The 13,773-nt window shown below is 35.0% G+C and overlaps 1 protein-coding gene across 2 annotated transcripts; it reads right to left on the bottom strand.

The window, feature by feature from the left end:
• Positions 1–1,747: 1,747 nt before the first annotated feature.
• Positions 1,748–10,212, bottom strand: LOC130745168 (putative cyclin-B3-1). 2 transcript variants are annotated; one of them, XM_057597311.1, is made up of 23 exons: positions 10,062–10,212; positions 9,744–9,801; positions 9,540–9,603; positions 9,389–9,430; positions 8,837–8,900; positions 8,650–8,698; positions 8,467–8,557; positions 7,733–7,790; positions 7,043–7,103; positions 6,889–6,967; positions 6,735–6,770; positions 6,577–6,640; positions 6,378–6,426; positions 6,197–6,290; positions 5,479–5,524; positions 4,649–4,942; positions 4,447–4,569; positions 3,479–3,568; positions 3,163–3,324; positions 3,009–3,068; positions 2,544–2,645; positions 2,147–2,325; positions 1,748–2,067 (listed from the first exon to the last, which is right to left on the bottom strand). In XM_057597311.1, the coding sequence occupies exons 1-23, from the start codon at positions 10,074–10,076 to the stop codon at positions 1,926–1,928; spliced, it is 2,022 nt and encodes a 673-aa protein (XP_057453294.1). In that variant the 5' UTR covers positions 10,077–10,212; the 3' UTR covers positions 1,748–1,925. The 2 variants fall into 2 exon arrangements, with proteins under 2 accessions (XP_057453294.1, XP_057453295.1); XM_057597312.1 differs by having other exon boundaries at positions 6,889–6,964.
• Between the last annotated feature and the right edge of the window lie 3,561 nt (positions 10,213–13,773).

Here is a 13,773-nt window from a genome sequence, read left to right as displayed (position 1 = left end):
ACTTCCGTTTTCCTGCACTTTTGTTTAAAATGTTTAAGTTAAGCAATTTTGTCCCTTAAATTTTCATTTTTCGTTGTTGATTTTACTTCTGATAGCGTTTTCACCAAAAGAACTTCACAATCGCTCTCTTTTATTTGTTTACCAAAATCACTAGTAAACAAATTGGCACGCCCAGTGGGACAATTTTGTGAAAATTAAGTTTTTGCAGAAGTGCTATTGAATTTACTTGTGTATTTGTGTGCGTGCTTGTTGGTTTATGCAATTAAGGAGTGGCAAAACTCTTAGTATGGCAAACAATATGCACAAAAACTCTCCTCTTGGTTCAAATGTTGTGAACCAAGGAACTTAACTGGAAAAGAAGCAAGTATTGGGTCACTAATGACCCAATTTCGAATCGTGAATCTAGTGTGCCAGGGCAAAGTGGGGTTGACTCTGTAGTGGTAGAAATGCCATCGCCGTTACCAATAACAGCACCAAGTGTCCTAGTGGTTTCAGGGACAAGTGTTTATAACACAACTGCCCCAATGCCCACACCAGCAGTTGCTGGGGTTATTCGACCACATCATGTGTCAAACATAGGGACTAGTTTTTCTCAACCTATGAGAGAAATGCCTTTTGGCATGCCTACTTCGTTAATGTAGGGCCTTCAAACAAATTTTTCGACGTTCTTTGAGAACATCCCGCAGTTTGGCTCTCCTAGCCACGTGAGTCGTTTTAGCCCACCAGGGTTCCCAGCACCTAGCCAGGCGTATATTTCGACTGGCATGAACACGGGCTCCTTCCAGGCCATCAGGCATCAAGTTGATGATAGCAACCATGAAATGGTTCACATGTTGACTCGAAAAATGGGTGAGGTGTTTAGCCCAGTGCATCAACAACTTAACCACACCATGGGTCGCATTGCTGATGCTTTAGACCCTCCTGTCGAGAATGCTCCTCCTCAAGGGGGCAATGTAGGTCCCCAACCTTATCCTATCGAAGTCCAAGCCCCTTACTCGAGGAAGCATAATAGAGAAAAATAATAGTGGTCAAAGTTGTATAAATTTTATTGTCAGAGACCTATAAATTTAACGTGATCGTATAGTCTCGAGGGAATAGTCCTATGATTATCAGTTGTGATGAAACATTTAGAAACTAAATAAGTTGAATAAATTTAAATTCACTAGATAATTTTCTTTTTGAAAATGAAAAATATTATTGAATAGAGAGACAAAAAGTTGGAAACAACCTCTCCCAACTAAGGAACCAAACCCAAGAACAAATTGGTATAACAAACCCAATTGTTACAAAATAATTTATTATAATTCCAAAAGTTAAAATTAATTTACTCTTTTTGGTCTTGGCAGGTAACAACAAATGACTTTCCGTGTAGAAAGTATAAAAAATGATATTAAACACCTATTACTTAACCTTTTTTTACTTAATTTATATATTTCAAATTAACTTTATAATTTTTCATATTATTAAATAAATTAATTTTTAAAACTATTCCTATGCTAATAGTTAAATATAAATATTATTTGAGTAATTTTAATTATTTACAATAATTTTTTTTATTGAAATGTCTTAACACAATTTTTTAATATTTATAACTAAAACGCATTTAATTTTTAAACTGTAATAATATATAGACAATGTAAACCTGTGCAACGTGTATAATACATAGTTAAATAGTATTAGACCCAATAAGTCCTCAACACTCAACAGCATGCTTCTGATAATAAGACAACAATTACAGAAGGGACGGTTGTGGTTGTCAATCCATATCTCGACTAAAATAAAACCTCGAGATTTTATTATTTTTTTGAATTAAATTCCTTTCTTAATGCAAATTTATATGACATCACAAAGTGGTTACAAAAAACATTCTAATTTGATAAGAATGTTACCCTTATATTATAACAGAAGTTAGCACATAAGTGGAATCAAAGGGGAAGGGGAAGCCTATCCAACGGTTTCACTGCTGCAACCCCACTGAATTCCTGTCTGGAGTATTTTTCGTATGTAACTGTTAACTTTCCCACCCCTGCAGCTTTATGAAATCTCAATATCATATCCGCACAACCCCTGCAAAATATTGCAGTTAAGCATAAACAGAGATTACCAAAAAAAATTAAACTGAAAAGGACTAAGATGGAAGAAGTGCCTGATCTGTGAAGCTTCATAACGCGTATGCTTGCGAAGAAGTGGTGTCCATGGTGGGGTTATTTGCAGAGTACAACGTGCAACATAGAGAGCTGATGCACATAGTAATGAAGGCTTGAATGCTAAAGCTTCATATTCTACTAAGCATAGTTCGATGAGAAAGAATGCCATGTGTTCAAGCTGGGAAAAGCAAATTAGAAAAAAAGAAATATATTAGAATTCAAACACTATACTGCATAGAACAATCAACTAGAATGGCAGATGACTCATCCAAATTAACTGATCATTAGCCTATAAGCAATAAAAATTTGATAAACTAAATTGTGAAACTCAACAATCTCAATCTGAAAGATTGTACATTGTCCATTTGTGAAATTCATAGATGTTGAATTACATACCTTCTTATCTACTGTCTGCGCAGCCTTAAGAAACCTTACTAGAAAAACGTAAGGAGTCGGACAGTTAAGACGGAAGTTCAATTTTCTAAGAACAAGCTTCTCCTGATCAGCAAACAATTTCCATATATTAGTAGAATATAAAAAATGTAAGAACCATGATGAGCCTTGTACAGGTCTGAATAAAAACAACAGAATGAGCAGAGAATTGAACAAAACCAGCAAATTTATCAGTTGGATTGGACCCCCATGTACCCTTTATTCCCCATTCACCTCTACTTTATGTTCAACATAAAAAAATTGTCAAATCAATTTGAAAACTAGCAGAATGAAAATTTATCCAATTCGTACATTTCATGATTTTAAGTCCTTCATTCTTTTACATAACTTCCTATGAAATGTATCAAGACATTCTTAATCCTAAGGAGTGAGGTAGTAGTGTCATAAAAATGCTTAAGTCCTGCATACCATTCCAAGCATTTGATCTCTAGTATAGGACTCGCCCGAGATGCTAAGTAAATCTTTGACCTATAACAGATTAGACAAAAAAATAATTACAATCATCACAAAAAAATCATCCATTTTTTATTCAAAAGTATATGTTTGACAAGTGACTTGTTACCCTTGGATGCCAAAAATCCTCATATTTTGAAGCTAGCAGAAGTGTAGTTAGACCAACTAACTGCATATCAATCTTTTTGATAGTCACTTGGGAAAGATATTGATCCAACAATGTAATTGTGAGATACAGAGTTTCTGGCATCAAATCATATTTGAAGTGTACCTGTAATAACCAAGAATGACATGTGACCTAACTGACTATGATAAGCTATATGTACAACAATAGATAAAGGGATGATATGCAAAGAGAACTATGTTATGGAAAGGACAAAAATAAAAGAAAAGACATATGCTGGATGACTGAATCAGTTATATACTTCAATTAGCCAATTGACCAATATGCCTCGCATCTGAGGTGTAATGTCTGTCTGAATTGACATGTAATTTGCCAGAGTTGGACTATATGCCTGCAGGTAATATTGAAATAGACAAAATTATTAGTAGAAATTAGACAAGAAGGATAAAATATAATATGAAATTTTGTAGTGACGAAAAACTTCTGTAATATATGAATTCATAATTACGCCAATGCTAAAGTGTTGAAATTATGAATAACATAAAATTATGAGGATTAGAAATTATGTTTTATTGAAATTTTATAGTAAAGCAATATTGCATCATTTCATTCTGATAAGGAAATGAAGTATCTAACCAAAGCATATGGGATCAGAGATAAGAGTAAAACAACCATGATGACAACAAGCTTTTTCCCACCAGGTGGGGTCGGCTACATAGATCATACGGCACAATAAGAGTAAGACACCTAAATAAAATTTATGAATCATGCATGGTCACAATTTGGGACCTCCAATTGTAGGATTTTTGGATTAAAAATGTGGGCATTGACAGTGACGGTAGGACTGCCAAGATGCCAATTACAAATGTTAATTATGATAATTCCCACAAGAATGGGATGACACTTCCAGGCACAACTTCAAACAAGAGAAACAACATGAGCTGACAACCACTAAAAAGTGCAACAATACTACCCAAAAAATCATGTTATTTAATTATTTTCAAAAGAAGCAACTTTGTAGAGATGCTATGGGCTTCAAAGCGTACAAATTTTAAGGTTCAAATGTTTATTATACAAAATTAATTATAATATCTGCAATTAGCGGAGCCGTTAAAGCCTGCAGCATAGTTTGAGGAAAATTAAAAGATAAGAGGCAAACATGTTCATAAAAGAAGAAACTCAATAAAAAAACAAAAAAAATCTGCATATAGCACTGTCTAAACTACATCTCTATTCAAGGAAAAATGGTGGCAACAGAGGTGTGATTACCTCTGTAACCCAATAGTACTGATATATGTCATCAATGTATTCAGAAACTTCTAGTTGATTGCATTCATTATCTATATTTGGTAGGTTATCCTGCTCCTTAACTTCACCACTTTCCTTGAGAAACTGCAAAATAAGGCTACTGTCACTTTCAATTTATGTGGAAACTAAAAATGAAATTTGTTTTAATACATTGAGCATCAACCTTAGATCTTTCAATTAATGAAGTTGTATAAGATTTCCGGCGGGTGGACTTTTTCCTTGGAAGGAACTCTGACGAACTTGTTATCAGGTTGCCCTCTCCGACACATTGAAGATGTCTTTGATTTGCATCATCAGAAACTTTCGCTGAGCCATTCTCAGGAAGAGACAAAGAAGCTGTTTCCTCATCCTTAGACGACACTGCAGCAGTTGATTTTGATTTACTCTGACATGATATGGATTTAGATTTTAATGTCCTTCGAGCTGCGGAAGCCTTTACTGTGGTCTTAACAATAGGCTGTAAGCAAATAACCAATGAGGCAAAAAATCAGGTTCCCAGTTAGCACCCACATCTTTGAATAGAAAACTACTTTCAAAGTTAAGGAACAAAACCAAAATGTGGCAGGAAATTATTGACTACTGAGACGTTAAATTATGCTAAATGAACCAAGAAAAATATTGAGCACAACACCATCAGCATCTAATTTGTCAACACCATCAGACAAAGGGCAGTTAAAAGTGTGCTTCAAGAAAGAAAAGAAGTAGCTCAGAAGGAAAATCAGATAAACTTTTTAACAAGTCTTTCTCTGTCAGCCCACCATCAAAATCTTCAAAAACATGCGCGTCAACCATCTAAAATGTTTTTACCGAAGTTTTTACCTTAGCTCACAACAAAAGGCAGTTCATTACTATTTTTCAAGCATTACAAAGAAAATCTAAATGCAGTGAAAAATAAGCACTGATATTAAACTAAACTGAACAATAAGCAATCAAGTGCACTCCAACCAATCAAAGAAAGTACAGACAAAAAGTTTTAAAGTACAGGAAACATACCTTGATGGACTTCCTTGAGGATGCTTGTAAAACATTGCTTTGAACCCTACATCCCAAATGAATTGCTTGAACAATGAATAACAAGAACTCTCATCCAATGAATTATAAAATGATAAAATTCAACTCTAACTTATTTGTCAACAAATTTCTTGATGATAGAAGACTATCGATTACAAAAATATATGGAGAATCATCAATGTTCACTTGAGCTCCTAAGAGACAAAACAAAATAGCTAAGTTACAGCTGACACTAACTAACTAACTAACTAACTAACTAACTAACAGAAACCTAGGTCAATCATGAAATTTGCAACGATACTCTAGATCAATTAGTGTTAAAAAAGTGGTAAATATAGTGACATAAAATTTTGCAAACAAAAATCAAATCCTAGAAAGTTACAATTTTGTATGAAAAGGCCTAGAAACTTTATGCGCTAACATATACTTTATTCTGGAAGATTAGTAGCGAACAAAATCATGGCTTAATGTATTTTATGTGGCAATCATAAATATACCACCCTTCAAGTTCTTCTCTATGGTTCAAGCATCAATTTCATAGCTTCATAATTGTAATTGTAATTGTAATTGTATAGGCTAACTTGCAAGATTCTACCAGTTCTGCAACTTTTATACCAATCAAACAAACAAAATGTACCTAGTACAGAACCTATATAGGAGCAGCAAGAATTAACTAATGATAGGATTTATTATCGCTTACATTTGAACAAAGCCATCACTCACTCGAGTCTTCCATAGATGGCTTCTTGCATTATTTAGTTGGGAACTGACTCTTACGCCTGTTGTTGCCTTAGCTGAATTCAACAATAAATAAAGTTTAATCAGCATGAAAAACGTGACATTTTCGGAGTGCTTATCTTATCTATGTCACAGCTTCTTACCAGGAAGACCACTTTGGCCGTTAGCTGTTTCAGAACTTCCAGCATTTTCCTAAAAGGTCATAAATAAGTGGAGACATAAGAAAAGAGAGGAATTTGGAAAATCCTAATAAGCATAACTAAATGGAGGAAAAGATATTGAATTGACACTATCATCCACCAGGAAAGACAAACTGTGATAAGATTATAAATTTATAATAACCTTTGTGTTACTCATATCTGCCCTGTTTACCCTCTTCGGTACTGGTAGAGACATTCTTGAAGTGCTTCAAACAGACAAATGATATTCTAGTTTCAGTCAACACATACTTGAATTTCATTCATAAAACTTACATTAGTCAACAAAATGAAATACTATACCTTGTAGTTTTAGGTAAGATAGGCTTCCTTCCAAACCTGCAAGAAGAAAAAAAAGTCATAATCTCTAAAATGAAATGCTCAGAACCGTTAACAACCATGAATAGCCTCAATGTCCTTTTAAATGTGAGATAAACAAGAGAAAGCATTCAAGTACCTATCCTTTGTGGCACCTGATTGGCCTCCACTTGTTTCGTTCTTTTGATCATCTAAAGATGCCTTTAAATCTGTGCCTACTGCCAGACAAAAGGGAGAAAAAGTTCTAAAAATGTTGAATCACACAATAAAAAATCTAAGGGAAAATTAGTCACCTTTATTGGGAGCATGTAACTGAACTCCATTTTGCCTAGTAGTATTACTTTGCACTCTTCCCTGTGAACAAGAAAAGTGATCAGTAGTCATTACTTTATAGTATGGGTTCAGCCGCCGTAAAGGGCTGACTCCATTTTCAGTTTGGTCCGGTGCCCAAGGAAATACCACTGGCAACCTCAGAGGCCAACAATAGGTCTAACCACTGTTCATGTCACTGCAGCTTTTGTCACCAGCACCACCAACACTCCAGCCCAAAATAAACTCCTAGCATTTATTTAGTTGTATGTTTTTGTTAAGACCAATGACTTTTATTGCTATTGTGAATATGTTATGAGTTTTAAGTAATATTTTTCATTTTTTTGTAGCATTTATATGTATATGATTATATTATATAAAAAGAATTCAGTGTAGCGGTCATCTTGCTATGCACTATACCGCTGTAGCAGTTTCAGGGTCAGCTGCTATCCGAGATTGATAACTATGTGTAATACACATCAAACTATCCAAATTATTCAAACACTTTCGAGTTTCAAGTATAGCCACTACTCAATAGATTGTGGCATTTAGGGGCATAGAGAACATTAACTAGAGCTACTGAAAAAGAGCTTATTTAGGTGAAGAGCTGATTAAGTAAACAATAAAAAAACAAGGACTTAATTGAAAATTGGAAGAGCCATGACTTTGCATACCGTGATGGATTTCCTCAAGGAGACACTCACTACTTTAGTGCTTGAACCTGCTGAAACCCTAGAAAAACACATAAAATGTATAAAGTCAAACAATAGACACTCCATTAAGGAAGCAAGCATAAGAGGAAATCAAGAAGTGGAAAATTAGTAAGCTTCCATATTCAAGCAAGTGCAAAAATACAAATCAATCTCCATTTGGAAAAGCATCAGAAGACCAAGTTATATTATGTAAAGTATCTATACAGGTGAATTTCTTTTACTTTCAAAGGATCACATAACAAAATATGAAAGTTGCTGGATATAAAATCATGTTCTTTCACCCAACAACTTAAACTTTTGGGAACTTGGTTCGAACATGGTACCAAAGCCTCTATGACCAAGTTACCTAGAGTTTGCTCCTCATTGCCTAATTCTAAGTAAATGTTAAACACATAATTGTTGGGAAACACATTGCTAATGCTTCACAAAAGGCTCTTGATAAGAAGCCATATTAAAATAAAACCATTGTTGTAGGACAGCCCCAGCAGGATCCAACCAGTTCGACCGTGAAACCAAATCTATGACCAATCTGAACATTTTATTGGACCGATAATACATTTGAACCGGTTTAACCTGGTTTGTCTCGTTGGTTAATGAAAAATCAATGAACCCTGAGTACACTAAAACAGCTAAGTGATTGGTGAATCTCTAAGTTGTTCGACATGAAACATAGAAAGAAGGAAAAAACTTCATACTTTGTTTTGGAGCTGTTACGCCTAATAGCTGTTGCAGAGTCTCCTTGAACATTGGAAAGATCAGCCAATGCCTTTCTCACGGTCGTATTTGCTACCAAACACCCAAAAAAGTGAAAATGATAAATGTGCTCCACAACATATTATTCAATGTTTTAAAAAGAAAATAGTCTCATTAAAACTTACCAGAAGTGCCATATTTTCCACTGCTTTTCTCCATAGTTTTGAAACCACCCTTCATTAAGTTGCAGAATTTATACATACCGGTGAGTAAACAATGGCATACTCAAGGATGCAAATATATAGACACTTTCCAAGTAATTCTAGATATTAAGAGTATTCAAAAAGTTTAGAAATTTAGAATGTATATCACCTTCGGATTCGGATTACTGGTGCTATTGGGAATAGCCCCTCTGCTCGCTACTATAGCACTCCTTCTGCATATATTGCAAAATGAGGAGAAAAAAATAACTAGATAGACTAATATCTTGCTCTTTTACACTCAAGAAATCTCCAGAACATATAAAGGAAATAGATGTGATTGTGCCGCATGATGTCAAGGTTTCTAAAAGACTTCTGTACACATGGGAAAATACAAAACAAGGCTGCGGCTTAGGGTTTCATATGTGTGATATAAACATACAATCTTGGGGCAACCCTGTTAAGTTGGAAACTCAAGAGATTCTAAAAGAAAATTCTCAACACCAAGGAAACTAAAGTCCCTTCTAATAAAGCAGCACAGCTAGGAACTTCATTATTTATCTAATATCTCCAAAAGCACAAATAAATTTAACCAAAACCTCTGCTAGCTTCTCCAATAAATTAAAATCTTAGAAGCTAGAATTTCATTGTTTTCTATAATCTTAGCATCTGACAAAAACTACATCCTTTTGAAGTCATGAAAGATATAAAAGATACACCATACCTTGAAGTTGCACCTGTTTCTCTAGCTTCTCCAGTAGATGTCCTAATGAAGAATCAGAATTAGTTCAATAAATTGTAAGAGCATACCATAATATCATAATATACCCAGTTATGACACATTCTCAGTAATCACACAGAAAACAAATACATACATGAGTCCTTCTCCGACTTTGATCCGGTCAGTTCCCGAATAAATCTTGAAATTCCTACCACCAACTGTTCAATATATATTTCAAATACCAAAATTAAATAATATACAAAATAGTCTAATACATAACACTTCAAGTTCTAAGCACCCAAACGAAAATTAAAAAAAAAAAGGAAAACTGAAACCAAAATATCCATGTAAAACATACCACTTGGACGAGATTGGCCACCAACGGAGACTCGAGTTGAGTCAACCCTAGATTTTCCCTGAAACATGATGCAAGAACCAAACAAGAACGTCACAACCATGAACAAAGGAAAAAAAATGCAACAGAACAGCTATAATTGCTATGCGAACACGAATTAAGAGTGCTTGGGATTTCCAACTGTATCACACTGAGCATTTTTCGATGTAGGGGAAAAATCGAAGGTTAATCGTTGGATTTGTGCGAAAATTGAATACAAAAGGGGTGAGAAAATTGAAAGATGAAAGTGTGGAACGATAGAAGATGGAGTTGAATCGTTACCTTGAGAGAAACCATTGAGGTTTTGGTTTCGATTGGGTTTGTTTGAGCTTCGGAGAAGAAAGAAAACAGAAAATTGTACCGTTTGGCGTTGCCGATTGAAACCAAGACGACCGCGTAGTCAGTCACTTTAGATTTTGAATTCACGTGATTTTACGTCAATACCCATCCTCCGTAGAGAATTACAAATCTAATTTTTAGTCCCAAAATATTATGTTATTTTTTTTTTTGAAATGATGTTGATTTTTTTTAAAAAAATCAATATTAGTTTTTTATGTTGATTTTTTTAAACTAATATTATGTTGATTTTATTAGTTATAAAAATATTTCTTTTTTTTTTGTCGGAAAATTAATATTCTTAATTTTTAATTCCTATAAAATTCGTCAACTTTTTTCTATAAAAATACATTGTTATAATGCATTAATAAGAGATAAGTGGTGTAGAGACCATGATCTTGGTGTCGCTTTTGCAGAAGCTATGGTTGTTTATCAAGGTTCATGTTGGCTATTAATCATGGCTTTCTCATGCTGGTGGTTGAGTCGGATTCTCAAGGAATTATTAGGCTCATTAATGATCAAACATCCCACAATTCTTACCTTATGCCTCTTATTCAGAGGATTAAAGATTTGATTCCTTTGTTTAGCTTTGTCTCGTTTGGTCATGTTTGTAGGGAAGCTAATAAGGTGGCTGACACCATAGCTAAGTATTTGGGGTCCATAGGAAATGAGGTCTGGGTAGGGAACTTCCTTCTTGTTTTAATTCTTGTATTCTCTCAGATGTATTGACCTTTCAAATTCAATGAAGTATTCATTTGACCGTAAAAAAAAAAAAGTGGTGTAGAGACCAATACATCAAGTTGGATCAAGGAAACAAATTCTGAAGAAATTTTCTCAATCCAAATAAAGTCTCAAATAAAAAAGAACAACTTAATCAAACTATCAGCCACTAAATTACTAGTTTTATGGACAAATCAACAAAGTTGAAACCAAAAATCAAATCATAATATTTATGAACAATAGCAGATAAATAAGAGTGTCCTCCAGAATGTTTCATCCAAGCCCCCTACCGTTAAGTTTTGCTTATAATACTCACACAATTAAGTTTTGCTTATAATGCTTACAAAATGATGACTCGTCCTTCCTATTTGGAATTATATGATATGGACCGCAAGACTCAGTCATTAACACAATTCAATGCACAAAGGCAGTTGTAACGCCCCAATTTCTCAACTGAGGAGTCACATTAGTAACCTAACAAAGTCTAAGGACTATTTTGTAATCCTAAGAAAACAAGATAATTTTTTTCTTTTCAAAACAACTAAACACAGTTTAATACATAACATAGTCTTAATTAAACAACCCGTTCCCGGCATATAATAATAGTGTCTTACAATAGCATAAGCAAGTTTCCAAAATAAGTACGCACACTTAAACAGTGGCGAAAACAGGGTTTTAGTAACAGAGTTTTCAGATTAACGAAGATGACACAAAGCATAAACTACTAAGGGGAAAACTATACAGCTTCTTCCATCCTTGCTCCGCCGGTTACTATCCCTCCTCCATCTCAGCCTGGCTAAGCATCGCCAGAAGGCTCTTCATCGCTTAATAGCGTTAAGCGCCCAAATAACAAGTAGCAAATAGAAAGGGTTAACTCCATGCAACTATCACATATAAAGGAGAAAAGCATGCTAATCAAATTTAAGTGCATATCATGGCACATAAACTAGCAACTTAATTCAAGATGGATGTCAACATATATCCAACAACATGAAATCAACAATACGAACTTAAATCAGTTATCCACGAAAACACCAATATCAATCGACCAAATAACGTCTCGCAAGACGGGACAATCACGTGGGACAATATCCACCACACTGCCACTTAATAACGTCTCGAAAGACGGGACTGTAAGACCCGGATAATTTATGCGATTAATTAACTAGTTATTTATCGGTTTAATAAGTTGATGTGTTAATTGTGCCTTGTGTGTTTATATAAATGAGTGTATTATTAATAATATTATTTTTCTAAACAAATAAATAATAGAAAAAGAAAGAAAAATGCTGCCAGAAAGTTTAATATATATATCTTATATAACTTGTTAACACTTCTACACTTGATCACTTAAACTTACTCAAAGTGATCATAGATTATATCAAAGAGTCCCTAATAATTTTTAGGATAATGAATCATCTTCCTAATATTTTTTTCTATAGCTCTATGAGTTAAATCCTACACTATCCAGTTAACACTAGCTTACACTTTACTTTATCCTATAAGTCTAACCATTCTGATTCCAACTTTGTTTTAGTATTCATTTACCATTCTTTTGTCAGAATTCTCGTGGCCTTTGGGTGAGTACCACGTGCCCAACTCCCCACTCAAATCTTGACACAACACACACTACAACCCATGACTACTCGACACCTAGACCAAGGACAACCGTTCACCCTCTCATAAACCTCTAATTAAGAAAAAGAAACTGGACAGATCCTGCTTATTTGCATGTTTCTAACATGGCACCTCAGGCTTGTTTGCATGGTGGATTTCTTCCAAACACACCACCTCCTCCTTGCTTCATGAGTCATCACCACCTAAAAAGCTTGCTTTCCTCTAAGCATTCCACCTCCTCCTTTTCCTCAAGCTGGACGTGCCAATTGCTGGGTGATTTCTTCACTCCGAAGCATTGAGACTTCATGCTATTTAAGGAGCAACGTGAAGGCTTCCAAAAAAAAGAAGAAGAAAACACACACAGAGCTTTGTTCTCATATATTACTCCTAATAATACTAGTTGTGTCATTAGTTGTTGGTGTAAATTCTTGAGTTTTTATCTTGAGTGTGAGAAGATTCTTGAGTTTTGGAGCGGAAGCTAGGATCTTGAAGCTTAGTATTTTCTACAACGATTAATTTTTGATCTGAAAGATCACGAGGTTCGCAACTTCTATGCACTACTACTCACGAAGGTAAGGGTAACTCAGTTTTAGCGCGTCTTTGAGTCTTGCATGTTTTATCGCACTGCCTGCGTTTGAGATGAAGGTGTTTATATTGATTGGCATTGGATTATGATTATTATGCTGAACTGGGAAAATGTTTTCTGGAGGCTTCGGCCGAGTGAACTTATTGAGACGTGTGTCTCCGTTTTCTGAGAGGCTTCGGCCGTTTACTGGTTTCTGTCATTTAACTGAGTTGGTATGCAATTGAATTGATTTATGTTCGTTGATAATAGGAATAACATGTGGTTACTCCGAATTAATAATTGGTTTGGGCATTGTTGTTGACGGACTTGGCATATAGGGCCTAAGCCTGAGAGGCGATCAGGTGATTGTGTTCACCTGGTTGTTCCGCCTTGTGTGGCGATAAGCGGCAATGAGGTGGTTGTGTCCACCCGAATGTCCCGCCTTGTGTGGCGCAATAAGTGGCGGTCAGGTGATTGTGTTCACCTGGTTATCCCGTCTTGTGTGACGTATAAGCGGCGGTCAGGTGATTGTGTTCACCCGGTTGTCCTGCCTTGTGTGGCGCAATAAGTGACGATGAGGAGGTGTGGTCCTATCATTGTCCCATCTTACGAGACGTCATTGATTTACCCATATTGTTGGTTTTACTGATATCTGATTAGATGTTATAGTTTGAGGTTGTTGATATATGATTTGATGGTATATTGTCAAGGTTGTTGATATCTGATTTGATGTTATAGATTGAGGTTGTTGTTATT

Source organism: Lotus japonicus, chromosome 3 (assembly GCF_012489685.1).
Source record: "Lotus japonicus ecotype B-129 chromosome 3, LjGifu_v1.2".
In the NCBI taxonomy this organism is placed as follows: Eukaryota; Viridiplantae; Streptophyta; class Magnoliopsida; order Fabales; family Fabaceae; genus Lotus; species Lotus japonicus.
Note: the sequence above shows the minus strand (reverse complement) of the source record. Positions and strands in the feature narration are given on the sequence as shown.